This window comes from Mus caroli, unplaced genomic scaffold (assembly GCF_978045245.1).
Source record: "Mus caroli unplaced genomic scaffold, Mus_caroli_1 scaffold_15, whole genome shotgun sequence".
In the NCBI taxonomy this organism is placed as follows: Eukaryota; Metazoa; Chordata; class Mammalia; order Rodentia; family Muridae; genus Mus; species Mus caroli.
Genome location: NW_028227270.1, coordinates 47,800,526 through 47,825,934, shown reverse-complemented (window position 1 = coordinate 47,825,934; position 25,409 = coordinate 47,800,526). Strand labels below are relative to the sequence as shown.

Below are 25,409 nucleotides of genomic sequence, written 5' to 3'. Positions count from 1 at the left end.
GCCAGCCTAGCAGGGCTGCCATCTTAAGGTCGAGGTCGCGCTTTGGCTGTGTACACACGCAAGCGCCCTCACCCAATGGCCCTGGCCTTGCTATGGGTGCGTGAGTTGAGATGATGCTCTGAACCCTGAGGTGAAGGCCGCTGGAACAGTGAAAAAAGCTAACACAGGGCTTTATCTAGTCCCTTCCTTTGGTGGTGGGATCTGAGCGTATGGTCGCACCACAATAAAGCCTTAACCTGTATAGTAGAATTCCAGTTGTAATCATGAAGAACTGAGATTGCCACCACCCACCTCACTGTCTGTGTCGACCACTGCAGGTAGGAGCGGTCAGGAACAGGCAAAGCCTTAAGTCCCTCCGCCTACCAAACCTTCAATACATCAAGGATAGACTTCTTTGCTTGCCACCTCGCCCCAGTCTAGACCACTGGGGATTCCCAGCTCAGGGCGAAAAAGGAGCCCGAGAAGCATTCTGTAGAGGGAAACCCTGCATGTGCGCGCCCCCTTCGTTACTCCAATACTTCCAGCAACCACTGAACTTGGCTGGGGAACACATCTGATCAGTAGTCCTCAAGCACCAGCTGTGGGACCATCAACGGAAAAGTACTATTGCTGCGACCCCGCCCCTTCCGCTACAAAGCTTGGTCCGCCTGAATCCCGCCCCTTCCTCCGTTCCCGGCCTCATCTTTTTCCGTCGTGGGCTCTCAGTGGCCGGGATCCTGGCTGTTTTCTAAGCACACCCTTGCATCTTGGTTCCCGCACGTGGGAGTCCCATCCCGACCTTGAGCACAATGACCCGCGCTCCTCGTTGCCCCGCGGTGCGCTCTCTGCTGCGCAGCCGATACCGGGAGGTGTGGCCGCTGGCAACCTTTGTGCGGCGCCTGGGGCCGGAGGGCAGGCGGCTTGTGCAGCCCGGGGACCCGAAGATCTACCGCACTTTGGTTGCCCAATGCCTAGTGTGCGTGCCCTGGGGCTCACAGCCTCCACCTGCCGACCTTTCCTTCCACCAGGTGGGCCTCCAGGCGGGATCCCCATGGGTCAGGGGCGGAAAGCCGGGAGGACGTGGGATAGTGCGTCTAGCTCATGTGTCAAGACCCTCTTCTCCTTACCAGGTGTCATCCCTGAAAGAGCTGGTGGCCAGGGTTGTGCAGAGACTCTGCGAGCGCAACGAGAGGAACGTGCTGGCTTTTGGCTTTGAGCTGCTTAACGAGGCCAGAGGCGGGCCTCCCATGGCCTTCACTAGTAGCGTGCGTAGCTACTTGCCCAACACTGTTATTGAGACCCTGCGTGTCAGTGGTGCATGGATGCTACTGTTGAGCCGAGTGGGTGACGACCTGCTGGTCTACCTGCTGGCACACTGTGCTCTTTACCTTCTGGTGCCCCCAAGCTGTGCCTACCAGGTGTGTGGGTCTCCCCTGTACCAAATTTGTGCCACCACGGATATCTGGCCCTCTGTGTCCGCTAGTTACAGGCCCACTCGACCCGTGGGCAGGAATGTCACAAACCTTAGGTTCTTACAACAGATCAAGAGCAGTAGTCACCAGGAAGCACCGAAACCCCTGGCCTTGCCATCGAGAGGTACGAAGAGGCATTCGAGTCTCACCAGTACAAGTGTGCCTTCAGCTAAGAAGGCCAGATGCTATCCTGCCCCGAGAGTGGAGGAGGGACCCCACAGGCAGGTGGTACCAACCCCATCAGGCAAATCATGGGTGCCAAGTCCTGCTTGGTCCCCCGAGGTGCCTACTGCAGACAAAAATTTGTCTTCTAAAGGAAAGGCGTCTAACCTGAGTCTCTCTGGGTCGCTGTGCTGTAAACACAAGCCCAGCTCCACATCTCTGCTGTCACCACCCCGCCAAAATGCCTTTCAACTCAGGCCATTTACTGAGACCAGACATTTCCTTTACTCCAGGGGAGATGGCCAAGAGCGTCTAAACCCCTCGTTCCTACTCAGCAACCTCCAGCCTAACTTGACTGGGGCCAGGAGACTGGTGGAGATCATCTTTCTGGGCTCAAGGCCTAGGACATCAGGACCACTCTGCAGGACACACCGTCTATCGCGTCGATACTGGCAGATGCGGCCCCTGTTCCAACAGCTGCTGGTGAACCATGCAGAGTGCCAATATGTCAGACTCCTCAGGTCACATTGCAGCTTTCGAACAGCAAACCGACAGGTGACAGATGCCTTGAACACCAGCCCAACGCACCTCATGGATTTGCTCCGCCTGCACAGCAGTCCCTGGCAGGTATATGGTTTTCTTCGGGCCTGTCTCTGCAAGGTGGTGTCTGCTAGTCTCTGGGGTACCAGGCACAATGAGCGCCGCTTCTTTAAGAACTTAAAGAAGTTCATCTCGTTGGGGAAGTACGGCAAGTTATCCCTGCAGGAACTGATGTGGAAGATGAAAGTAGAGGATTGCCACTGGCTCCGCAGCAGCCCAGGTGAGCATGGCTGGTCTCCAGCTGAGTGCATTAGGGGCCCAGAAAAGGGAGACAATGGGTGGCAGTAACCCAGGTCCCCAGTGGTGTGGTGGCTTTATGCAGTCCGTGGTTGGATGAGTCCCATCTTATGGTCTCTGACTCCAAACTCCCTCCAGCTCACCTTGCACAAACTAAGATTCTTGTCCAAGCCCTGGGCAGGTTCTCAGTGCTGGGGACATTGTGGTAAACAGATAAGCAGACTGGGAGCATGGTGGATAGGAGTTCTGGCACAGTGCACCAGAGAGAGTCTGGAAGCGCTAATGAGAGCTAATGTAAGGGCCCGTGGTTCACCAAAGAATGATAACCCCGGACTCAAATAGTATGCAGAAGCAAGGAGCGTTTCATGCACAGAAATCAAGCGGGGGGGGGGGTGGTGGCAGGGGGGTGTCTCTCATTCCAAGATGGAGAGACAACCAAGTATAGATTTAAAGGGGATAGGGGGCCTTTATCTTACTCCATCTCTAGGGGCATTCCATTACTGGGGCATGGGGTTGGAGGTTGGAAAGTGTTAATGGGGAGGTCTGGAAACTTGCTGCCCCATTGTCCTTGCTTCAGGCTAGGTAGCTGGGTAGCTTCTAATGGCAGGATAGTTTCTGACTAGCTGCCTAAAGTCTGGGGTGGTTTTTTTTTTTTTTTTCTAGTAACTTACTTGCCTGAACTTGCACAGTTTTTAGGCCTGATCTACTGGACTGCCAATTTGAAGCCTATTAAGGAGTCAACCTGTCTCACTACTCCAGGTTACCTATAATCCCCGTGTAGAATGGTACCTCACTGATAACAATGACAGACCAACATAGGAACCCACTGTCCTTGTGGGAAGTGGGGTGCCTGAGTTTCAAAGGTTTTTCTGGTCCTCCCAGTGTGCTTAAGCTATGGTCTTGCAGTGCTCCATCTACAAAGGGTAGGGTGAACGAAGGAAAGATAAATGAAAAAAACTGTTTCCTACAGTGAAGATCGCTGCCCCATCTTAGCTATGAGAAGGGACTGGGGAGTGGAGCCTGGTGCATAAAAGAGGATTGTTTGTGTTACTTGGAAGGCTGCAGAGCCTGAACTCCCTTGCCCTCCTTGCCTGGTTTTCTGGGTTTAATGTTGAAGTTGGCCCTCTGTAGTCACTACCTGACCCCTTCCCTTTCAGCCAACCCTCCGGTTACACCCTGTGCATGTATGGAAGGAGCCAAATGCCCTATCCTGCTCTCCCCTCCCCAAAATTCCTAGGATATTAACAACTTATGGGGAAAAGATGGTAGAGCCATGTTTACCCACCATGTACTTGGGAAGCTCCGAAGTAAGCTTTTAAAAGTACATGTCTGGCAGAGTATTGTGGCAGACACCTAACCCTCCCAGCACTTGGAAGCAGAGGTAGGTAGATCACTGAGTTCAAGGACACCTGGCCTACAAAGTCCAGGCCCGCCAGGGTTCTGCTAAATAGAGAAACCCTGTCTCGAAAACAAACAAACAAAAAACACCCTGGGAGTGATAGGGCACCCCTTTAATCCTAGCACTCTGGTGGCAGAGGCAGGCAGATCTCTAGAGTTTTGGGGCTAGCCTAGTCTACAGAGTGAATTCTAAGACAACCACAGCTACACTCAGAAACCTTATCCTGAAACAAACAGAACATTCCTGACTCTCCAGCTGCAGCACAGAGCCTGTGTGGCCAATGCAAGTCTTCCCACCTGCTGAGTGTTGACATGTCATTCCTTCAAGTCTCTCTGTCTCCCTTACCCACAGCTGTCAGTATCAGTTGCCCAGGGTTACCCCTAGAGGAAAGGAGATACTGCAGCCCCTCAGCATCCTGTCTCCTCAAGTAGCAGCTCTCCTTGTTCTGGACACAGGCTCCTTCCTGCTTAGACTGGACTTTGCCTGTCCTTGCCGTTTACATCCAGTTTTATGATTGCTTTCCAGACTTGTTGGAACATGTCTCTCTTCTGCTCCAAGAACCCCTTTGACCTTCAGTTTGTCTGTGGAAACTTAAGCATGCTCTCTGTTAGAGTTCTCCTTGGAATTTTATTTCTGTCTCTTCAGGTTCATTCTGGCTCACCACCACCACCACCACCACCACCACCACCACCCCAACATGATACATCATAGGTATTTGGCTACACGTTTCCTTCTGGATACTGCCTTAGCTGTACTTAGTCCTTCCGTACGTGGCCATTTTGATACCAGTGATTTTTTTTGATTTTTGTTTTGGAGACATCGATATATTCCAAATGTGTGAAGTATTTTGAATTTTCCTTTGAAATTGATTCTCAATTCTGTGTAGAAGTCTGCGTAATACCAGTTATTCAAAGGTGCTGCAAACTTGTACCTCTGCACAGGCAGTTTTTCTAAATGTTCACTGTATTTCTGAATCCTGAGAATTTTTTTGTGCCCACCATGTCAAATATATACAGGAAAAGTCCACATCCCTTCTGGTCATGAAATAAGGAGAGAGCTACTTTGGTTTCTCGCTAGTTGGCTGGGCTTATTTCTTCTTACTCTGGTGGTATTTACATGCAATGTTGTTAAGTGTATGTCCTAGTTACAGATTTTTATTCATTTTATGTTTATTTGTTTGAGACAAGATTTTAGCGCCAGGCAGTGGTGGCACACACCTTTAATCCCGGCACTTGGGAGGCAGAGGCAGGTGGGTTTCTGAGTTCGAGGCCAGCCTGATCTACAGAGTGAGTTCTAGGACAGCCAGGACTACACAGAGAAACCTGTCTTAAGAAAGAAAAAAAAAAAAGATTTTACTCTGCAGCCCTAACTGGCCTGTGACTTGTTTGTAGATATGACTGACCTTGACCTCACTGAGAGCTGCCCTTGCCTCCCATGTGCTGAGATTTAAGATATGAGCCACCACACCCAGCTGGAATTTTTATCTTTCTGATTAGAGAATCTTTGATTACCAGGGTATTAATTATGCAATTTTTTGAACGTAAAAGAGGTTTTTGTTGTTGTTGTTTAGGTAGGTTTCTTTCTAAATATCTCAAGCTGCCCTCAAATGTGCAACCAACCCTCTTTCCTCTCAGCTTCTGAGGAAGCCGGGACTAAGGAGTATCAATCTGCAGTTTCTCCTCTACTCACACTGAACCAGGCTTGCTTTGCTGATTCCCTGCTATGTCTTTTTTTTTTTTCTTTTTCCTTTAAGTTTTGCTTTTAAGATTTCTGAATTCTGGAGCTGAAGAGATGGCTCAGTGGGTAAGAACACTGACTGTTCTACCAGAGGTCCTGAGTTCAATTCCCAGCCACCACATGGTGGCTCACAGCCATCTGTAAAATGGGATCTGATGCCCTCTTCTGGTGTGTCTGAAGACAGCTACAGTGTACTCATATGCATAAATAAGTATTTTTTAAATTTTTTTTTAATTTCTGAATTCTTAGAATTTAGATGTATCTTTTCACAGTATGCAGGTGAATTTTTTTATATACTGTCCTGCCAGTTTGACAGTCCTCACTTAGCTGGGAAGCTTAGCTTCTCTCTCTCTCTCTCTCTCTCTCTCTCTCTCTCTCTCTCTCTCTCTCTCTCTCTCCCCCTCTCCCCCTCCCTACTTCCCTCCCTCCCTCCTTCCTTCCCTCCCTCCTTCCCTAAGAATATGTGAATGTGCTGTTTCTGTTATTTCCAGTTTGCTTTCGTTAGTTTTATGCGTATGTTTTGCTTGCATGTGCTCCTCTTGCATGCTTAGTAGCTTAGTAGCTTAGTAGCTGCAGAAGCCAGACAGAGCATCAGATCTCCCTGAGCTGGCCTGGCCTTACAGATGCTTGAAAGCCACCATGTGGATGCTGGGAATCGAACCCCAGTCCCCTGAAAGAAGCAGCCAGTATCTTAGCAGCTGAGCCATTTCTTTAGCCGGCTTGCTCTTTGTTGTTGTTTGTTTGTTTGTTTGTTTGTTTTTTGAGACAGGGTTTCTCTGTATAGCCCTGGCTGTCCTGGAACTCACTTTGTAGACCAGGCTGGCCTCGAACTCAGAACTCCACCTGCCTCTGCCTCCCAAGTGCTGGGATTAAAGGCAGCCGGTCTCTTGCTGCACCTCTGATGTCTTGCTATCTGAGTAACTTGCTGAACATGTTTTCATTCTGTCTTTACCTTCCAGCAGTAAGAACTTATGTGCGCTGTTCTCTGCCAGCAATCAACTGACATTCGAGCCTTAGCGTACTTGGAACTCTGATCAGCTTCTCTGGTAGCTCCTACCCCTCTGCTGATTTAGGTCTGGCTTCAGCCTCTCTATTCTCAAACTAAACATCATTCTTGTTTGTTTGTTTTTTTAAGGTCACTGCTTGTTTATAAAGTTTTAACCTTCCATGCCATTTCCTCCATATATTGATTTATTTTTAATCATCATTTTATGTGTATGAGTGTTTTGCCTGGATATATGTATGTACACCGTGACATGCCTGGTGCTGGAGCTGACCAGACTAGAGCTAGAGTTACAGGAGGTTGTAAGATACCACATGGACCTCTGCAACAGCAGCCAGTGCTCTTGACCACTGAGCCAGCTCTTCAGCCCTGTGTCGTCCTTTCTTTATTCATTCTGTCTTCTGGCTTGTACCTCCTCCTGGGATCCCCCTTCTCCTTCACAAGTTCCCTTCATATTCATCACTGCTGGAATCCCACCTTTTCCTAGATAAAGAGGCCCCTGTGGTATCTGGAGATACACAGAGTGTATACAGCTGTTATGGTGCACAGAACTCACATGTCCAGCATGGCAGCAGGAGCAGCCTCTTCTCTACTTTGTTCTAGACATCTCTGAACCGCACTGCTCAGTAGCAATGAGTGTGTGTAGTCAGTGACCCGGTAGTATAGTACCAGCCGCCACTGAGGTTTGTCTGTGTATGTGTGTGGAGGTCTGAGATTGACACCCAGTGTCTTCTTTAATCCCCTGGAGCTTGCTGATTCAGTTAAAGTTCATCTGTCTTTACCTCCATAGTATTGGAACTGCAGGCACTTGTCACCACTCCTGGCTTTTAAAACATGGGTTCTGACAACTGAACTCGGTTTTCATGCCCCTCCAGCAAGCACTTTACCAACCGAGCCATGTCCTTATCCCCTATCTGAAGATATAATTTGATTTAGAGCTGATAGAAGCTAGGGTTTGCTAAGTCAATCTAGCCTAAAAGGATCACCGGTTCATCACAGAGGAGCTGCATCAGATACAGAGGTTGGTAGTGAGAGGCTGCTACTGGGGGATGAAGGATGCCTCAAGATGAAGGATGCCCTGTCAGTCAGCAGCATTTCATCTGTAGTTAGTAGGTCTGCAGGATCCAGACATGGCTTTGTCAGGGAACTTTAGTTTACAGCATAAAGAAAGCACACACACAAAGGTTAAACTAGCTTATTAATACATTTTATTAGAGCCCAGGATGTCAAGAGCAACACCCAATGGGCTCATTTTGGGACCTATGGCTTCCATGCTAGACATTGTGGATCTGAGGTGAGTCACGGAATGTTGACTATCTACTACTTTCAGGGAAGGACTGTGTCCCCGCTGCAGAGCACCGTCTGAGGGAGAGGATCCTGGCTACGTTCCTGTTCTGGCTGATGGACACATACGTGGTACAGCTGCTTAGGTCATTCTTTTACATCACAGAGAGCACATTCCAGAAGAACAGGCTCCTCTTCTACCGTAAGAGTGTGTGGAGCAAGCTGCAGAGCATTGGAATCAGGTACCACAAAGCATCTCTCAGGTATCACTGTCTCCTGGGTGCATACACAGAGGCACCGGTGCACAGTGTGTGGCACCTGTGGGCATGGACTTTGAGGGCATAGATTCCCTGTAGCCATGGACTGGAATCCCTGCTTTATTGCCTGTGAAATCATAAATTGGATCTGTACCATCTATAAGATCCTTAAGGTAGGAGAGCTTTTTTTATCAAACGGGAGCAGAACTGATGGATTCCACCTCATGTCTACCCCTGAAGGAAAGGAAGTGTCTCCTCACTGGGAAACCACAAGGGTCCACCCTGAGAAGTGGCAGGGCTCCGAGTGGCTGAGGTTCTGTGCTGATTGAGCTAGAGTTTTGTTGTCTCAGCAGAAGGTACAAAGGCCAAGCTGAGAGGGCAGTGGAGCAGCTAGGCAAGGCCTGCAAAGAGCAGACTACCATGTTAACTTTCTATTTTTTGTTTGTTTTTGTTTTTCAAGACAGGGTTTCTTTGTGTGGTCCTGGCTGTCCTGAAACTAGTTCCCTAGACCAGGCTGGCTTCAAACTCACAGAGAGCCACCTGCCTCTGCCTCCTGGGTGCTGGGATTAAAAGTGTGCACCACCACCACCCAGCTCCATGTTAGCTTTCTTGAGGTCCAGCCTTAGCTATGTATCATATATCACCCACCCATTGTGCTTATGGGATCCTTAGCAACCAACACAGGGCTTCCTGAGGGCAGGGCAGGGACACTTCTTGCTTTCAAACCTGTGTCTAAGCCAAGATATCCATAAGAGTCAGCGGATTGCTTCGAAAGTATCCTGGCCAATGGGACCCCCAAGAAGGGAACACCAAGGACAGACTACGGGACCAGATGTCCCAGGTGCCAACCCAGGCTTCGTGTCATGTACCCTGTCCAGACAGTTCTATGGGGTGTGTGGTTTGTGTGGATTGCTCTGGTCCTAGATGTAGCCCCATAGCATGGTCGGGTTATCAAGTGCTCTAAGTCCCCAACCACCCTGATGGGACGAGTCTCATGAACTTCCTGCACGCTCGTGTTATAACTCCACGGTGCTCTCCGTAACAGGCAACACCTTGAGAGAGTGCGGCTACGGGAGCTGACACAAGAGGAGGTCAGGCATCACCAGGACACCTGGCTAGCCATGCCCATCTGCAGACTGCGCTTCATCCCCAAGCCCAACGGTCTGCGGCCCATTGTGAACATGAGTTATAGCATGGGTACCAGAGCTTTGGGCAGAAGGAAGCAGGTGACTGGACTTGGCCCCTGTTCTGATGGTTGAGTCTATGCTCTGACTTAAGTAAGGGCTCATGAAGTTCTGAGGGCGGCTAGGTAACCTGGTGTTCCTGAGTCTAAAAACTCAGCATGTGGAAAGGTCTTAGAGATGGGAGATGGTCCCAAGACCCAGAGAGCTTGGGACACAAGCCCTGGAGATCCCTCAGGGACCCTGCCAGGTAGGGTCGGCACTATATGGCCTCTATGCTGGGGGGTGGGGGTAGGGGGACAAAGTAACCAGGGGGCAGCTGCCACCTGTCCCCATATCTAGATGTCAGTAACAGTTGTGACCCTTACCAGTGCCTGTGTGGTCATTAGTAATGCCCCAGAGGACAATGTGAAGCTGCTGATACCTCAGCTCAGCTGGAGGACCTCTGTGAGTGAAGGTGACCCTGAACCTGACTCTAGCCCAGTGGGCATGTTCTAGAAGGCACTACCCCTGGAGGAGGGTGAGAACAGGTTGAGGCAGGTTGGATGAAGGCCCCAAATACAGTCAATTGACTGAGTGAGATAGATCCTCTAAGACTCTGGCTCTATAGGAGCTCTGGCTGAGCTATAGGAGTCTATTCTGAGAAATCGGGGTGGTCAGGGAACAGTCTGCCAGGTCCCTTTCTAATGTGTCCTCTATGGCCCTGGCACAGGCCCAGCATTTCACCCAGCGTCTCAAGACTCTCTTCAGCATGCTCAACTATGAGCGGACAAAACATCCTCACCTTATGGGGTCTTCTGTACTGGGTATGAATGACATCTACAGGACCTGGCGGGCCTTCGTGCTGCGTGTGCGTGCTCTGGACCAGACACCCAGGATGTACTTTGTTAAGGTGGTCATTTGGACTCCTGTCTATCACATTTGCTCTCATGGTCTGGGCTCTAGGGACCTCCTTGGAGTAGGCAATGCTGGGTGACCCTGTTGCAGCCTCAAGTTGGTGATTGGGAGTGTTAGCCTGCTACCCTATACAGGCCAAAAATATTATGGCCCCCAGTTCTCTCAAGATCAGAAAGACCCCATGGTGGGTGGGTGTGTGTGTGGGGGGGGGTAATAACTAGCTCCCAGGACAGTCTTGAGCTCTATATGGGTTCCCTGGACAGTACATTACAACTTCTCTGGTCTCCACTCTGTTGGGAGACCCTTTGGATGCTGGGTCCTATTCAGAGAAGTAGCCAAGCCTGACTCTACCACCAGGGCCTGGATGCTTCAGCATCTGGGTTAGCCAGGGGTTCTTGTAGGCCTCAAGGGTCTTCAAAGATAATGTAAGCTTTCCTTGTCCTAGGGTACTGAATCTGGGGCAATGGGATAAAGAGAGGACTATAGGTCCACTATGCCCCAGGGTCTTTTGTCTGGAACGTGGGATGGGAATGTGCGGTAGTGGAGTGGAGAAGCGTGGAGTATCCTCCTGCGTCTCTCTATCTTCTGCAGGTTTTCTGTGGGCAGGTTGGAACCCAGGTGCCAAGGACAGAGCCAGCAGGACCCCTGTCCCTGGATCCAGCCATGCTTAATGGTACTTACATGTATCGTACAGGCAGATGTGGCCGGGGCCTACGATGCCATCCCCCAGGGTAAGCTTGTGGAGGTTGTTGCCAATATGATCAGGCACTCAGAGAGCACGTACTGTATCCGCCAGTATGCAGTGGTCCGGAGAGATAGCCAAGGCCAAGTCCACAAGTCCTTTAGGAGACAGGTAAGACCATAGTGGACTCTCGTCGAGACTGTGAGCATGTTGGTGACATGGGCCTGTTCACGTCATGGATATCTAGTATCTGTCAGTGACACTGGTGTGGCTGTGATAGGTCCACACTTGTGTCCATGGTGCCAGTGATCATTTGTCTGACCCAGCCTGCCTCCATCTATGGGAACTCCCAATGGAGTGTCGTCCCCTTCCAGGAGATAACCTGCAGCTATCCTCAGTCCCTGGGGCAACTTCATGATTTATGCATCCAGTGACCTCTTCAATAGGCAGATGGGGTCTGCAGGTTTAAAAATGGAAACGTTTGCACTTAGGCCTGGGAGAGGCACAACGTGACTTCCTTTGCTTCTCCCTGAGGCAGGACATACAAGGCTCACAGGCAAACCTCATGCATGTGTGTGCAGTGGCCACGCGCCTTCTGTGCCAAGGGCATACCCATCATCACTGCACCCAGGAGATTCCTTCCCTGGTTCGGCCAGAGCAACCACCATGCACCTGTGAGGACAACATGGCAGGAGTTAGTTTTCTCCATCCACCATGGGGATTCTGGGGATTGAACTAAGTCATTAGGTTTGGCCGTGGATGTCTTTACTTGTTGAGCCTTTGATGCGCCAGCCTTAGGTAAACACCTGAAGTTACACATTTCTCTTTAAGAGCTCTCAGTCGTGCCATGTACATTCTGGCATGTTGCCAGTTCTTTATCATCCTGTTCAAAAATCTTCGTTTGCTTATTTTAATTTTTGATAACCTCTTGGTTATTTGAAAGCGTGTTACTTAGTTATTTTGAAAGTGCAGGCATTGCATCTCTTTTCTAGGTTAATTCTTGTGCTCTAACTCCTCTGACTTTACTCCTGACACTACCGAAAACCCACTTGGCACATGGGATTTTTGTTTATTTTGTGCTATCACATGTTAATGGTACATAAGTTTCATTATGATAGCTTCATAAGTGTGCATAGTGCATGTTGACCATATTCACACATGGAGTCTAACATAGGAAATTTTTTAAAGTTTGAGGCCAATGTGTGCTTTCAACCTATGAGAGAATAAGGCAGAAGGATTGTAAGTTTGAGGCCAGCCAGGGCCACATAGAGACAGCAGTGTTCATGCCTACCTCACACCTAGCATACTTGGCCTTGTTCCTGTGCTGTATCAGTAGATGCTGCTATATTCCTTCTGGTGACATCCTGTCTTGCAGACACAGGTCTTGGTGGCCACTCTGATAAAAGTCAGGCCTCCTAGAGAGTCCGTTGCAGAAGATGAACGAGCCATCTCCTCCCTACCCCTGTCAGCTCTTCCTCCTGGCCACACATAGTCTCTGGAGAAATCAGGGTGATGCTTGTGTGGCGATCATTGGTAACCACAATTAAGGAGATGCCTGGCCTGAGGAAAGCTGACTGTGGCGCCTCCTGCTGGGGTGCTGGAGTCTCTTTCCCACACAAGACTCTGCAATGGCATGGTCCCACAGTGTTCTGTTGTTGGGCTGTACCTGTCCTGGCCAAAAATCCATGTGCCCCTCTGGTTCCCCTCAAGCATTCACCTCTTCTTTGCTACAGGTCACCACCCTCTCTGACCTCCAGCCATACATGGGCCAGTTCCTTAAGCATCTGCAGGACTCAGATGCCAGTGCACTGAGGAACTCCGTTGTCATCGAGCAGGTCCTTGGGCCACGCCTGGGGGAGCGTTCCACCTTTAGTTGGCTATTTGCTTAGTGCGGGAATGTGACCAACATGCTCCTTGGTGGTGGGACCCATGAGCAAGAGGAGCAGGACTGGTAGCAGTCCTCATGACGTAACCATAACCCTCCCACTTAGGCGGGCATGCTAAGAGTTGCTTAGAAGTGCCCTCTTGTCTCCCATACCTAAGCTGAACTGGTAAAGATATCTCCTTCCTCAGTTTTGACCTCACGATCCAGGGACAGTTCACCTGCTCTTGGAGGACAAGTTGGACAAGTTGATCTGTGATCCCCATCTTGGCCCATTATTATGTCAGAAGCTGTGTTTCCATAAGCCACACACACAGATCTCCCCATGCACGAGTCAGTGGTTCTATAGAACCTTCTTTGATACATATTCTACCTTTGGGACGGCCATACTCACTGAGACTTTTAGACGATTGCCGTTTGGCTCATTGGGGTACTGTGTAAGCTTCGAGGTTCCAGACCTAGTGCTGTGGGAACAGAAAAGGTTACACCACTGCTTTGTAAGTTGCATACCCTGACACCTTGAGTCAAATTCAGCCTAGTCATTCAGTTACACTTGACCCTGGCTCCACCCCAACTTTATCATAAATACTCGGGCTTAAATGGGCATCTGGTGGCAGCCTGGGTGCAACATTCAGCATCCTCATGCCTGTCTGTCTACATGCTTTTCTAGAGCATCTCTATGAATGAGAGCAGTAGCAGCCTGTTCGACTTCTTCCTGCACTTCCTGCGTCACAGTGTTGTAAAGATTGGTGACAGGTGGGCACAGGCATGGGGCAAGTGTGCAGAGGGTGGGCAGAGGCAGGGCAGGTGCGGGTAGGTAGAGGCTATCCTGGCTGCTGAGCAAGGTGCCTGCTGACTGGCTGCAGCACTTAGAACTCTGAGTGTCTGCCTCCTCCTCATTCCTCCTTCCCTGCTCCTCCTCATAGAATCGTCTTGGCCTTCTGCTTGCTGGCTTTTAGGCCACAGAGCTGTCTACCCATGGGGCTTTAGGAGCCCCTGGATAAGCACAGCTCCAGTGAAGTTAATGATTTTGTGTGCCTCGAGCTCATGTTACCATTTCGTCAAGGTGCAGCCGGGCATGGGGCACACGAAGCACCAAAGAAGAGAATACAGTGCCCGTGGCTGAATCTGCCCAAGACTACCATGAGTTACAAGTCAGGCTAGGCACTCTTTTTTTTTTTTTTTTTTTTTTTTAATTGCAGACGCACAGAATGGTTTGATGTGTGTAGTTCTATAAACACATATACTGACACAAATGCTGCTCCTAAAGATTAAAAAAAAAATCACATGATCATCTCAATAGATTCAGTAAAGGCTTTTGACAATAGAACTCAGAGGCTGTGTAGCTTGACATTTGCTAAATATGTAACACACTGTAAAATAATTCAGTTTATAACCCATTTTCAAGGAGAAGAAAAAAATCAACAAACAGGTACTCTTTCAAAAGCACTGCTGTGGTGAAGAGAGCCCAGACTGGCTCTATGCTGGAGCTGCCTAACAGCCCACCAGCCTGCAAAGGCCTGTTTTGTGTGTCTGGATCAGATGTGAGGTTGAGTACTTGAGCATTTGGTTGGACCTTCTGTACCCAAAGTCCCCACCTGTGAGACTGGTACAACAGTACTTGGCTCCTTTTTGCTGAGCTGATAGGAGCGCCAATACTGAACAGAATTCCAGGGTTATTAGAGGTGAAGTCAGGCAAGACAAAGAATATCTGATTATCTAAATTCACGTATTAGGATGTAATTGGAAATGTTAAATGGGCATGCTGGGACACCACAAGCTATGAGTGTGCAACTGAGTGTCTTCTCACAAACACAGCCAAGGGTGGGGCCGACTCCTGAGAGCACTGAGCACAGACTCATGGGTCTATGTCCATGTGGCAGGAAACTTAACCTACTCAGGTGGTTCTGCTTGATGCACTTAAAAGTCAAATCCATGTGCACAGTGCCTCTGAGCTTCCTGCCTGTTACTCTAGTGGAGAAGATCTGAGCAAATGTGAGGGGTGCCTCCCTGGGTGACCTTGTCCTGACCATCTGGTGACACCCACCCCGGCCAGCACCTGCGTGTCTGCACCTGCATGTATGTTTGGTTCCATTGTGTTCTCTGAGAAGGCACTCACTTTTTTCACACGGCTGTCACCAAGAATGTTCCTTCACTAACAAATCTGCTATGAATTGTCCCAGATAAATATTCAGGAGGCTGATTGCTTGTTATTCGTAGGATAGCCTTGGAGTCGGTGGACAGGGATGTGGTCTGCACCACCCCAGGTTGTAGCAAGAGTGGGGAATGGAAGAGATCAGGGTAGTACTTCGTTTGTTATCTTCTTAGGTCTTAGCAGATGGTAGATACCACTGTTTGTGTATGTGGCCTGTGAGCAGGTTCACCAAAGGTGTCTGTTTATTCATGCACACATGGGGAGGGATGTCAGATACAAGTGTGAAACCCATCACGGCTGCTGCTTCTGACCATATCCATCACCACCACCAGGTGCTATACGCAGTGCCAGGGCATCCCCCAGGGCTCCAGCCTATCCACCCTGCTCTGCAGTCTGTGTTTCGGAGACATGGAGAACAAGCTGTTTGCTGAGGTGCAGCGGGATGGGTAAATGTTTTTTCCTTTTACTGCTCCCGGGGGCTGGGTCACTGAGTGGGTGTCACATCTGGTTTATGTTCGAGACCCAAAGGCCATTGCCTTCGCTTCATGAAAAGCTGTGAAGCATCCTAGAGCCATTCTTGTTAGGACAGCAAAACTGTCGTTCTCTTCTTTTGAAGAATCACTTTGTTTTGTCTATGTGCATTCCTAGACTTAAAGTGTTCTAAGCTGGCTCACTTAAAGGTAGATGCTCTGTGAGACCTCTTGATGTGTCTTTTATTTAGGTTGCTTTTACGTTTTATTGATGACTTTCTGTTGGTGACGCCTCACTTGGACCAAGCAAAAGCCTTCCTCAGGTAAGGACCATCATGTCTGGGTTTCTACTATATTATCAAGGTGTGTGTGTGTGTTTACATCTGTGTATAAGATATAAAATATGCTAAGGCAGCACATTTAACTGGTTAGTAATTTTGCATGCCTGGGGCTCATATATGGTCACCAAGACCAAGTGGCAGTGGCACCTCACCTGTGCATCCAGGCATGGGACACCTGTAGCACCAAGGAAGAGAGTCTGATGCTCATAGCTGATCCAGCTTGGTCTCACCAAGCATGCAGTGAGAGACCAGGTCAGTGTCAGTATTTAAAGAATCTCCAAATAGGACAGCAGGCATTAGCTCCCATCCCTCCCAGCTGAGTCCACAGAAGGGCTGTTTGCCAAGGCCTGCGGCACAGAGCCCTCCTGGGAGATGTGTTGTCCCTGAGAACATTCCTGAAAAGTTGGACACTTCACATCACACCACGAACAAGCACTGGGTGAACAGGTTCTGTGGAGTCGCTTTTCTTTATGGGATTGTTAGGAAGAGACTAGAGAATTTGGATTGACTAAACATTGGTGTCTTGAGGCACTGCTATTGCACGAGGAGTGATCACTTCTCTTACATAATATTCATACCAGTGGGTTATAGCGTGTATTCTAGGCTGTGTTTATAGTATATACAGGTTAGGCCAAGGATTTGGGCACATCTGGTTGTAAAGTTAATTTCTGTGGCTCAAACTAGAATCAGGTCCTGCAGCCTAGCTTCAGAGCAGCAACCATACATTGAGGTTCTAAGGAGGCACTGCAGAGTTGGAGGTTTCTTCAGATCAGCTATTACAGAAGAGGCTCCCTCCAGGTACTGTGAAGTTTGTAGGCTTCTTTTTAGGATAATTGACAAGAGACGAGAAACCCAAAAGTGGTTAATGAAATCGAGCCCTAAGAAGTTGTCACCACTGAGATACTGGTGTTTCCAGTGCTCTGTGCAGACTGCCTATACTTGTAGCACAGAATCTCAGAGCCCAATAGGCCTTGCTTCTCAAGGTCAGGAAGCCAGCCCCAATGAAGGCCCCACCACATCTGTAGCACTTAGGAGCTAAGTGGCCATAGGCTGCTGCCACTGGGGACAGAGGACACTGCTGCTGTTGAGGAAATTTCCAGAAGTCAGTTTTGCCCCACCACATCTGTAGCACTTAGGAGCTAAGTGGCCATAGGCTGCTGCCACTGGGGACAGAGGACACTGCTGCTGTTGAGGAAATTTCCAGAAGTCAGTTTTGCCCCTAAGATCTTGTCAGGGCAATGTCAGAATGCCCTGGGTGAATGTCAGGGCAACCACGAGGGGCTGCTAGGTGGTCTTGTCCATGGACACCTGTAAGGAAAGACTTACTGCAGGGTCTGACCAGTCACAAGGATGTAGAGCTCACAGGCAATGGATGACATCAAGTAGACACACTCATGGTACAGGAACCAGACTGCTGCTATGAGTTCACACCTCGGGGGATAGTGGAGGGGGCTACACCTCTGCCTTCAACTTCCTGGAAGATGTATCCATAGGCCAGCAGTCTATCGTTTAGCATTTGCTGATAGGGGAAGCAGTGCACATCTACAAGCATCTCAAAGTAGCTACAAGAAAATCGGCTTTGGGGGTCACAGGAAGAGGATTCACTGCTTAACATAGATGTTAAGATATGACCCACAGAGTCATGTGAAACTTTCCACTTGTCTGAGGCCTGGCCAGAGGGCCTTATTGATCCATTGCTTACACAGAAGACGGGAGCTAGGCTACAGTCCAGAGCAAGAGGGCCTGGTGTTCCATCAGGATACCCACAAGCCTCTGCTCTCTCTGGTCCCAGAGCACCTCTGAGAACTTCTGTGGCATATGCTGGGTGCTTCCAGGCTCCCATAACATGTTCCTTCTCTTTTATCCAGCACCCTGGTCCGTGGCGTTCCTGAGTATGGGTGCATGATAAACTTGCAGAAGACAGTGGTGAACTTCCCTGTGGAGACTGGTGCCCTGGGTGGTGCAGCTCCATACCAGCTGCCTGCTCACTGCCTGTTTCCCTGGTGTGGCTTGCTGCTGGACACTCAGACGTTGGAGGTGTTCTGTGACTACTCAGGGTAAGCACACTGAGGTGCCATGAGGTCATGGGAGCAGATGGTCCTGTGGGTACTACATTCTGTTTCCTACTTCTAGACACAAGTGACCGTGAGGCCTGAAGTGATAGAGGCCAAAAGGTGTTCCCGTTCTTCGTGGAGATGGGCATGGGCAATATGAGAGCATCCTCAGCCTTGTCCCAAGTCTCCTGCAGACCATGGAGCCAAGGCCCTCCTCTGTCTGAAGTACAGAGACTGGGAAGGGATGGGAGTTGGTCTCTACCTACCAAGAACTCACAGCCCAGATGTTGTCTCAGTGTTGATAGGACAGATGTGAGATAGGCACAGGTGAAAAGAGCTGGACCATTTCTTTTTATGAGGGAAAAGTATGAATATTCTGACTTTCCAGTAGGAGACTGATAACCCGCCGTGTTGACAGCTGTCTGTTCTAAGCTCCGGGTCTCCACTGTGCTCTTTGGAGGGTCACATTGTAAGGGAAAAGTTGGGTGCAGATAAGCCATCTGTACAGTGCCCTCACAGGCCTGGGCTCCTCAGCCTCCCTGCCTTTGTATGCTGAATCCATCCAGTCCCTGGGATTGAGCTCTAACTTCTTGACTTCACCCTCTGCCTCCCGGGCCCACTTTTGCTGCCCCAGCCCCCAGCTCAGTGCTGAGCACACCAACTTACCGGCTCCAGCCCCTGGCATTCTTCAGTGTCATGGAGTCATGGGTAAATCAATCAAAGAAGAATTTCCCCTTTGAGCGAACTGCTAGAGCCTGAAAACATACCCTTAGGAAGCCAGCCTGGCCTTGGACAAGGGCCATGAGAGACCATATGTAGACCATAAGGTTGCTGCTTCCAGAGTCCATGTTAAGAGTGGCTGTGAGCTCACCCTCTGAGGCTTCGGTGTGGATGCATCAGCTCTTCCTTCTGCCTGAGCCAGGGACAGCGTGTCTGGAGGTCAGCCAGAGTGACTAGCAACATCCTAAAGGGAAAACACAGTGATAGGAATTTCTTTTTTCTCATCACATACAAAATGTGATGAGAAGTGACAAAATACCACAGAGTGTCGTGAAGCACGGCACCCCTTCCTCTGGCCCCCACCCACACTCACCGGCATGCATTCACACACATATAAAAATAAGAAACCTGACAGAGGTGACTGTACCTGTCGCTTGTATTCATCTTTGAGGAATGATGCAAAGTCACTGGATGACAAGAAGGCAACACCCCTTTATCCTATCCTGCACATGTCCCATCTGTTGTCCCAAAGTGACCAAGATGCATCCTGCAGTCTGCAGGTGGTTGGACACCACTGTAGGCAATCCCTTATTGTTTGCTGTCACCAAACTCTGGCTGGAGATAATATGCTCCAATCACAGCCTTGTGTTGGGAAGGTGCTCTGTCAGGCTGCAGTCACATTTAAAGAAGCACACACAGGGTTGTGACTTCCTATAGATTCACAATTCCTTCTGAACTGAATTTTCACAGCTTATTTGCCACCAATGAGCAAAGATGTCTGGTAATCCCATGCCTGGATAAGATGTATGTTGTTCACTACATCTGGTTGGGTTTGGCTGTCCAGGGCTTCTGGTGGTGCTGTAAGCAAGTCCCAAGAGCCTGAATGGGTTCCATGTATGAAGGTCCAACCGCATATAAGCCTGCCGAGTGTGGCAGAGAGGGACAAGAGGTGGAAGGGCACTGGTGTTGGTCTCTCAGGAGGAGCTTAGTGTGGGAATCACACAGAATACCTTTGTGCTGCAGTTATGCCCAGACCTCAATTAAGACGAGCCTCACCTTCCAGAGTGTCTTCAAGGCTGGGAAGACCATGCGGAACAAGCTCCTGTCGGTCTTGCGGTTGAAGTGTCACGGGCTATTTCTAGACTTGCAGGTGAGCAAACAGGCAGCTACCTCACGTGTTGGATCTTAGGATAGATCCTGTTCTCTGTGTGTGTGTGTGGGGGGGGTGTTCATGGATATGCACATGTGTGTACAGCGCAAGCTGTGTATGTGAGGAACATGTGTACACGTGTGTACAGGCGCAAGCCATGTATGTGAGGAACATGTAGAAAAGTGGATGTGTACTGAGGATCCCTGAGCATTCACCCTGCTCATCCCCATCACTTTCCAATCCTGACATCCGCTCCCACAGAGTAAAAGGTTCCCTGGATCCTGACCTTGGCATTGGACTCTTAGGCCATGACTGCTGAGGTCTCTGTCCAGCAGGGGCCACTGTGGTAGGCTTTGGCCTCAGCTCTCTCCTGCTTCCTCCCCATGAGGGCCTGGCATGATTTTTGGGGGGGAGTTTCCCCACAAGTGGCTTTCTCATCCTATTTGACAACAACACAGAAAGTATTCATTTGTGATCTCAGGGACATTGCTGATGGTTCTCTTTCTCTTGGGACTCCAGGTGAACAGCCTCCAGACAGTCTGCATCAATATATACAAGATCTTCCTGCTTCAGGCCTACAGGTGAGTCATGGGCTATGCCACCACTAGAGGGAGGCACAGACCAGAAATGCTGGCCATGCTGTCTGCTGGGGTTCTCAAGCTCAAGGTGGAGCTGCTCTTGGCTCCCCCTGGTTGGGTGGCTGAAATGCAGTCAGGAAAAGGCAGCATTTAGTTGGGTCTCCGCACAACCCCATATTTGTAAGGTAAGAACCTCTTCTGGTCTCGCTGTGCTGAGAGAGCACATGTAACCTTATGTGCCAACCAGAGCCTGTGGTCTTGAGACAGGAGGGGATGTTGGCATAAGGACCCCCCCCCCCAAGAAAAGCACCACAGAAGGAATTGGATGAGAAAGGGAAGCAGGGGGACTCAGAGCCCCAGAAAGCAGAGAACCAGAGCTATTGCTGATAGTGTCACCAGTCTTGCACCAGAAGGCACAACAAGCACCCAGCTGAAAGTATTGTGGCCTCCATGGTGCCCTACACATTGGCTTATGCCTCTGGAACATTTTTGTCCTCGGTTCTATGTACCTGAAGTCAGGTGCACTAGGCCAGACCCATGTCATTCATTCATTACACAGTCACTACTCTACATAACCATAGGCACACAGCACACACAGGCCCTTTCTTCTGAGGTTTCCTGTAGGGGTGGAATTGGTTTCCCTGGATTCATGAAAGGAGAGCTGCCCTGCAGAGCTGTAGCAGAGGGCACCATTCTGCTGGGAGTTGGCAGATGGTCATGCCAACCACAGGTCGGATTTATGCCACTGTGGATCTGGCTGCCTCTAAGTAACCTCCCTGGTCACTGGGGCTGGGTGTGGCGAAGAGCTTGTGCTATGGAAGACACAATTTCGGTGTCAGGCAGTCTACCCCTGGTATGACATGATGTAGCAGGTGCACAGGGTACCTGGGAAGGGACTAGTTTCATGACATTATATAGGAATGAAGACATGTACACACACACACACACACACATGCTTGTGTGTTCACTTGTAGTTGTAATTCCATTTGTAAATGCAAATGTGTGGTGCACATGAATCTCTGTTTATAATTCACATGTATGCATAGACAAGAGCTTGCACTTGTGTGTGTGTACACTTACCAGGGCCTCTTCCTGTCCACTGTGGCTCCTGCCCAGGTTCCATGCATGTGTGATTCAGCTTCCCTTTGACCAGCATGTTAGGAAGAACCTCACATTCTTTCTGGGCATCATCGCCAGCCAAGCATCCTGCTGCTATGCTATCCTGAAGGTCAAGAATCCAGGTGCGTAGATGGCCAAGGGCCAGCATTCTCATGGCGGGCGGGGGGAGGGGGGGCATCATGGACTCACTCAGGAGCTAGTGTAACCAACCATCCTTCCTGGGCCTCAGCCCTAGCAGGTTAGGGGGTTGTTGAGAGCTCCTTGGAGGTCATGAGGGTCTGTGGCCAGCTGGGTTCTGCAGCCTCTGTCTGATCCCCCAGGAATGACACTAAAGGCCAAGGGTGCCTCTGGCTCCTTTCCTCCTGAAGCCGCACATTGGCTCTGCTACCAGGCCTTCCTGCTCAAGCTGGCTGCTCATTCTGTCATCTACAAATGTCTCCTGGGACCTCTGAGGACAGGTGAGTGAGTGAGCTCCTTCCCCTCAAACAGTGAGTGCCTAGGTGAACCCAAAGCTAGACGGTAGATTCCATGCCCATCTCCTGGAGAGGGGCCCACTCAGACAGCCCCCAGGTGAGTGGAGCTAGGACCATAGATTCCTTCTCCTTCTTGCTCCCTCTGTTCTGACTCATGTCAGAAGAGGTCCATAGGGTGACATGTGTCATTCAAGATCCCTGCCTGGTCCCTTCACACCTCTGCTTGGCCGCTTCCTAGATGCAGGGGATGAGGGTGGGGGTCCTCATGTTCCTGTCTTGCTTCTGTTTCTAGATTGTCAAGCTTGAGGTCTTTGTATGCCCACTATGGTGGTGGTGGGGTGGTGGTGGTGGTGGTGGTGGTGGTGGTGGTGGTGGTGGCAGTGGTGTGTTCCTGGGTAGGACTCCTGCTTACACATGGCCAGGACTTGACCCAAGCAGGCTAAGGAACTACCTCACCCCTTTGGAATGAAAGTTGAGTACATCTTGTGTTGCAGCCCAAAAACAGCTGTGCCGGAAGCTCCCAGAGGTGACAATGACCATCCTTAAAGCTGCAGCTGACCCAGCCCTAAGCACAGACTTTCAGACCATTTTGGACTAACCCTGTCTCCTTCCGCTAGATGAACATGGGCATTGTAGCCTCAGCACTCCTGGATCCACGTCACAAGAGGGACTGGTCAATTGTGAGACTAGGTCATCCTCCAAACCTCTGTGTCATGGGTGGTAGTGTGGGAGATTGTCCCAGTGCCTTGTTTCCTGTAACAGGCTTGATTTCTTTCCTGATGCCCTCAGGGAGGCAGATCCCATCCCTTTTAGTGGCAGGGATCCACTAGCACCAGCACCATGAGGAGTGCACCCAGTGCACATGGGCCCTGGGACAGTGGACAGGTGTGAGATTCCTGGGCCCTGGAGTCTTTTCACACCTAACCATGGAGCCTGTCCCAGTACATCAGAGAGTCTCGGAGATGAAAAAGGACATCGAGCCAGTGACCTAAATTACAGCCTGAATATACTCTGAATTCATGTGACTGCCTTAGCTACTTCTCTACTGCTGTGTGGTAAAACACCAAGCCAACTTATAAAAGCAGGATTTTCCTACTGGAGCAGCAGCTGAGAGTTTACATCTTGATCTATAAGCACGAGAGAGAGAGAGAGAGAGAGAGAAAGAGAGAGAGAGAGTGCTACTGGGATATTTTGTATCTTTAATTTTCAGTGATAGTGGATATTCCATGACTTCTCTGAAGCTAAGATTCCTTGGCGGCATTTGACAGTAACCATAGTGGGTACCTACTGAGATCACTGTAAAGATAAAATAGGGGGAAGTGTATTTGTACTGAACCGGAAAAACATACAAATAAAGAGTAAATCATGGAATTGTCTGTCATACTAATTTGATCTACCACTCAAAAAGACTTCTTATATGTTTTCTGATTTCCCATCCTCTGTAGATCTTGATTGTTCTATAACTGTGTAGATTAGGCTGGCCTCAAACTCACCTGGATCCACCTGCCCCTGTCTCCCTAGATCTGGGGTTAAAGGTATATGCCACTATTCCCCAGCCTGCTTCCTGAATTACTAACCATTGATTCCACGTTTTTCACCCTTGAGCACGAAGCCCCATTCAAACTACTGGCCCATATCTTTTGCATAAACTAATGTTTTCCCACTTTAACCTGATCCTTTCCTCAAGTTTTATGAGTCTCCCTTCTTTGAACCATTCTCTTTGCTGAACCCACACAATAGAGGTCTTATCTCCTTCCTTTTGCTTTGCCCTTCCTTCCTTCCTTCCTTCCTTCCTTCCTTCCTTCCTTCCTTCCTTCCTTCCTTCCTTCCTTCCTTTTTTCCTTTCTTTTCTCATTTTTACCCTTTTATTAAAAATACCTCTTTTCAAGCTGGACATGGTGGTGCATGCCTTTAATCCCAGCACTCAGGTGGCAGAGGCAGGCGAATTTCTGAGTTCGAGGCCAGCCTAGCCTACAGAGTGAGTTCCAGGAAAGCCAGGGTTACACAGAGAAACCCTGTCTCGAAAAACAAAAAAAACAAAAACAAACAAACAAAAAACCCAAAAACCTCTTTTCTCATACAATATATCTTGTTTACAGTCTCCCCTCCTCCCAGTTTGTCCCCACCTCCCCTCTCCTCCAAATCCACTCCCTTTCTGTCTCCTTAGAAAAGAATAGGCTTCTAAGAGATAACATCCAAACACGGCAAAATAAATATAATAAGAAAAAACAAGGGCTGGTGAGTTGGCTCAGTGGGTTAGAGCACCCGACTGCTCTTCCGAAGGTCCAGAGTTCAAATCCCAGCAACCACATGGTGGCTCACAACCATCCGTAACGAGATCTGGCGCCCTCTTCTGGAGTGTCTGAAGACAGCTACAGTGTACTTACATATAATAAATAAATAAATCTTTAGAAAAAAGAAAAAGAAAAAACAGAATCCATCACATGAAGGCAGGACAAAGCAACCCAACCGAAGGAAAAGAGCCCCAAGAGTAGGCACAAGAATCAGAGACCCACTCGCTCACACACTCAGGAATCCCATAAAAATACTAAGCTGAAAGCTATAATGTATGTGGAGAGGACCTAGTACTGATCTGTGTTGGCCCTGTGCATTTTTTGTGGGTTCATATGAACTGTTCTTACTGATTCAGAGGGCCTGGTTCTTCAGGTGTCCTCCATCCTCTCTGGCTCTTAACACTCTGCCTCCTCTTTCTTGGGCTTCCCTGGGTTCTGAGGGGAGGGAATTGAAGAGGTTTTGCCGTAGCTCTCTGAGTTATCTTGTCTCTGGTTCTTGGTGACCCAAGCAGTGTTGGGTATGAGTTTCATCATGTGGAGGGAGCCTTGAGTCAAATCGGACATGGGTTGGCTACTCCCGCAAGTTCTGTGCCACCATTGCCCTAACATGACTTATGGGTAAGGCAGATTGTAAGATCAGAGGTTTTGTGGCTGGGCTGATGTTTACATTTCTCTTTTGGTGGCCTGCAGAGTGCCCTCCCATACCAAAGACACTAGAAGGTAGGGGTGAAGGCTTCATGTAGGTGCCAGCTTGATTTCTCTATATCCAATGATTTGTGTGGGTATTGTCCTCAGCAATGGGACCTTGCCGTCAGTTTGCAGAAAGCAACCTATTCCCTCAGCAACAACCCTGGGCTATTTGGGAATTATGGGACTACACACACACACACACACACACACTTTGGGCAACAACTCAAGAATACACCCCAGTCCCTTTACTAGAAGCCCCAGTTGGTGACTAATGGCTAGTTGAGACTCAGTGTCCCCAATTATTAGATCTCATTAGGGTCATCTTCTGCCTCACCACCTCCAGTAGGATCTGTGTGACAAGTTTCACAGACTGAGGCGGTTGACCTCAAAAAAGGGGGAGACTTCCTGGAACCGGCTAGGTTGTGGAACTCTTCCCCGGAGAAAAATTATTGAGCCGCAGTTCTCATGGCAATCTATCTGTTTTGTTTTCTCTTATTCCTTTTCTTATTCTACATGTTCCTGGTAGCCTAGGCCAAGATCTTAAGCAAGAATAATGAGTAAGAAACCATCCCTTGAGATGAGGTTACAAACAT

At 49.3% G+C, this 25,409-nt stretch overlaps 1 protein-coding gene across 3 annotated transcripts; it reads left to right on the top strand.

Annotated features, from left to right (window-relative positions):
* The first annotated feature begins 687 nt into the window (after positions 1–687).
* Positions 688–23,630, top strand: Tert (telomerase reverse transcriptase). 3 transcript variants are annotated; one of them, XM_029468547.2, is made up of 16 exons: positions 688–1,007; positions 1,110–2,433; positions 7,920–8,115; positions 9,176–9,356; positions 10,024–10,203; positions 10,903–11,061; positions 12,624–12,725; positions 13,443–13,528; positions 15,260–15,373; positions 15,649–15,720; positions 17,607–17,795; positions 19,536–19,662; positions 20,182–20,243; positions 21,324–21,481; positions 21,680–21,817; positions 22,327–23,630. In XM_029468547.2, the coding sequence occupies exons 1-16, from the start codon at positions 789–791 to the stop codon at positions 22,428–22,430; spliced, it is 3,411 nt and encodes a 1,136-aa protein (XP_029324407.1). In that variant the 5' UTR covers positions 688–788; the 3' UTR covers positions 22,431–23,630. The 3 variants fall into 3 exon arrangements, 2 of the variants coding, with proteins under 2 accessions (XP_029324407.1, XP_021035745.1); XM_021180086.3 differs by having other exon boundaries at positions 21,357–21,481; positions 22,327–23,629; XR_015045396.1 differs by lacking the exons at positions 21,680–21,817; positions 22,327–23,630 and having other exon boundaries at positions 19,576–19,662; positions 21,357–21,432.
* The last annotated feature ends 1,779 nt before the right edge of the window (positions 23,631–25,409 follow it).

Excerpts from the sequence above, each read along its gene's own strand:
- Tert (XM_029468547.2), top strand. The coding sequence starts at position 789 with ATGACCCGCGCTCCTCGTTGCCCCGCGGTGCGCTCTCTGCTGCGCAGC. Across the intron at positions 1,008-1,109 it reads CCGACCTTTCCTTCCACCAG|GTGTCATCCCTGAAAGAGCT; the intron begins GTGGGCCTCCAG and ends TCTCCTTACCAG. Across the intron at positions 19,663-20,181 it reads GGCTATTTCTAGACTTGCAG|GTGAACAGCCTCCAGACAGT; the intron begins GTGAGCAAACAG and ends TTGGGACTCCAG.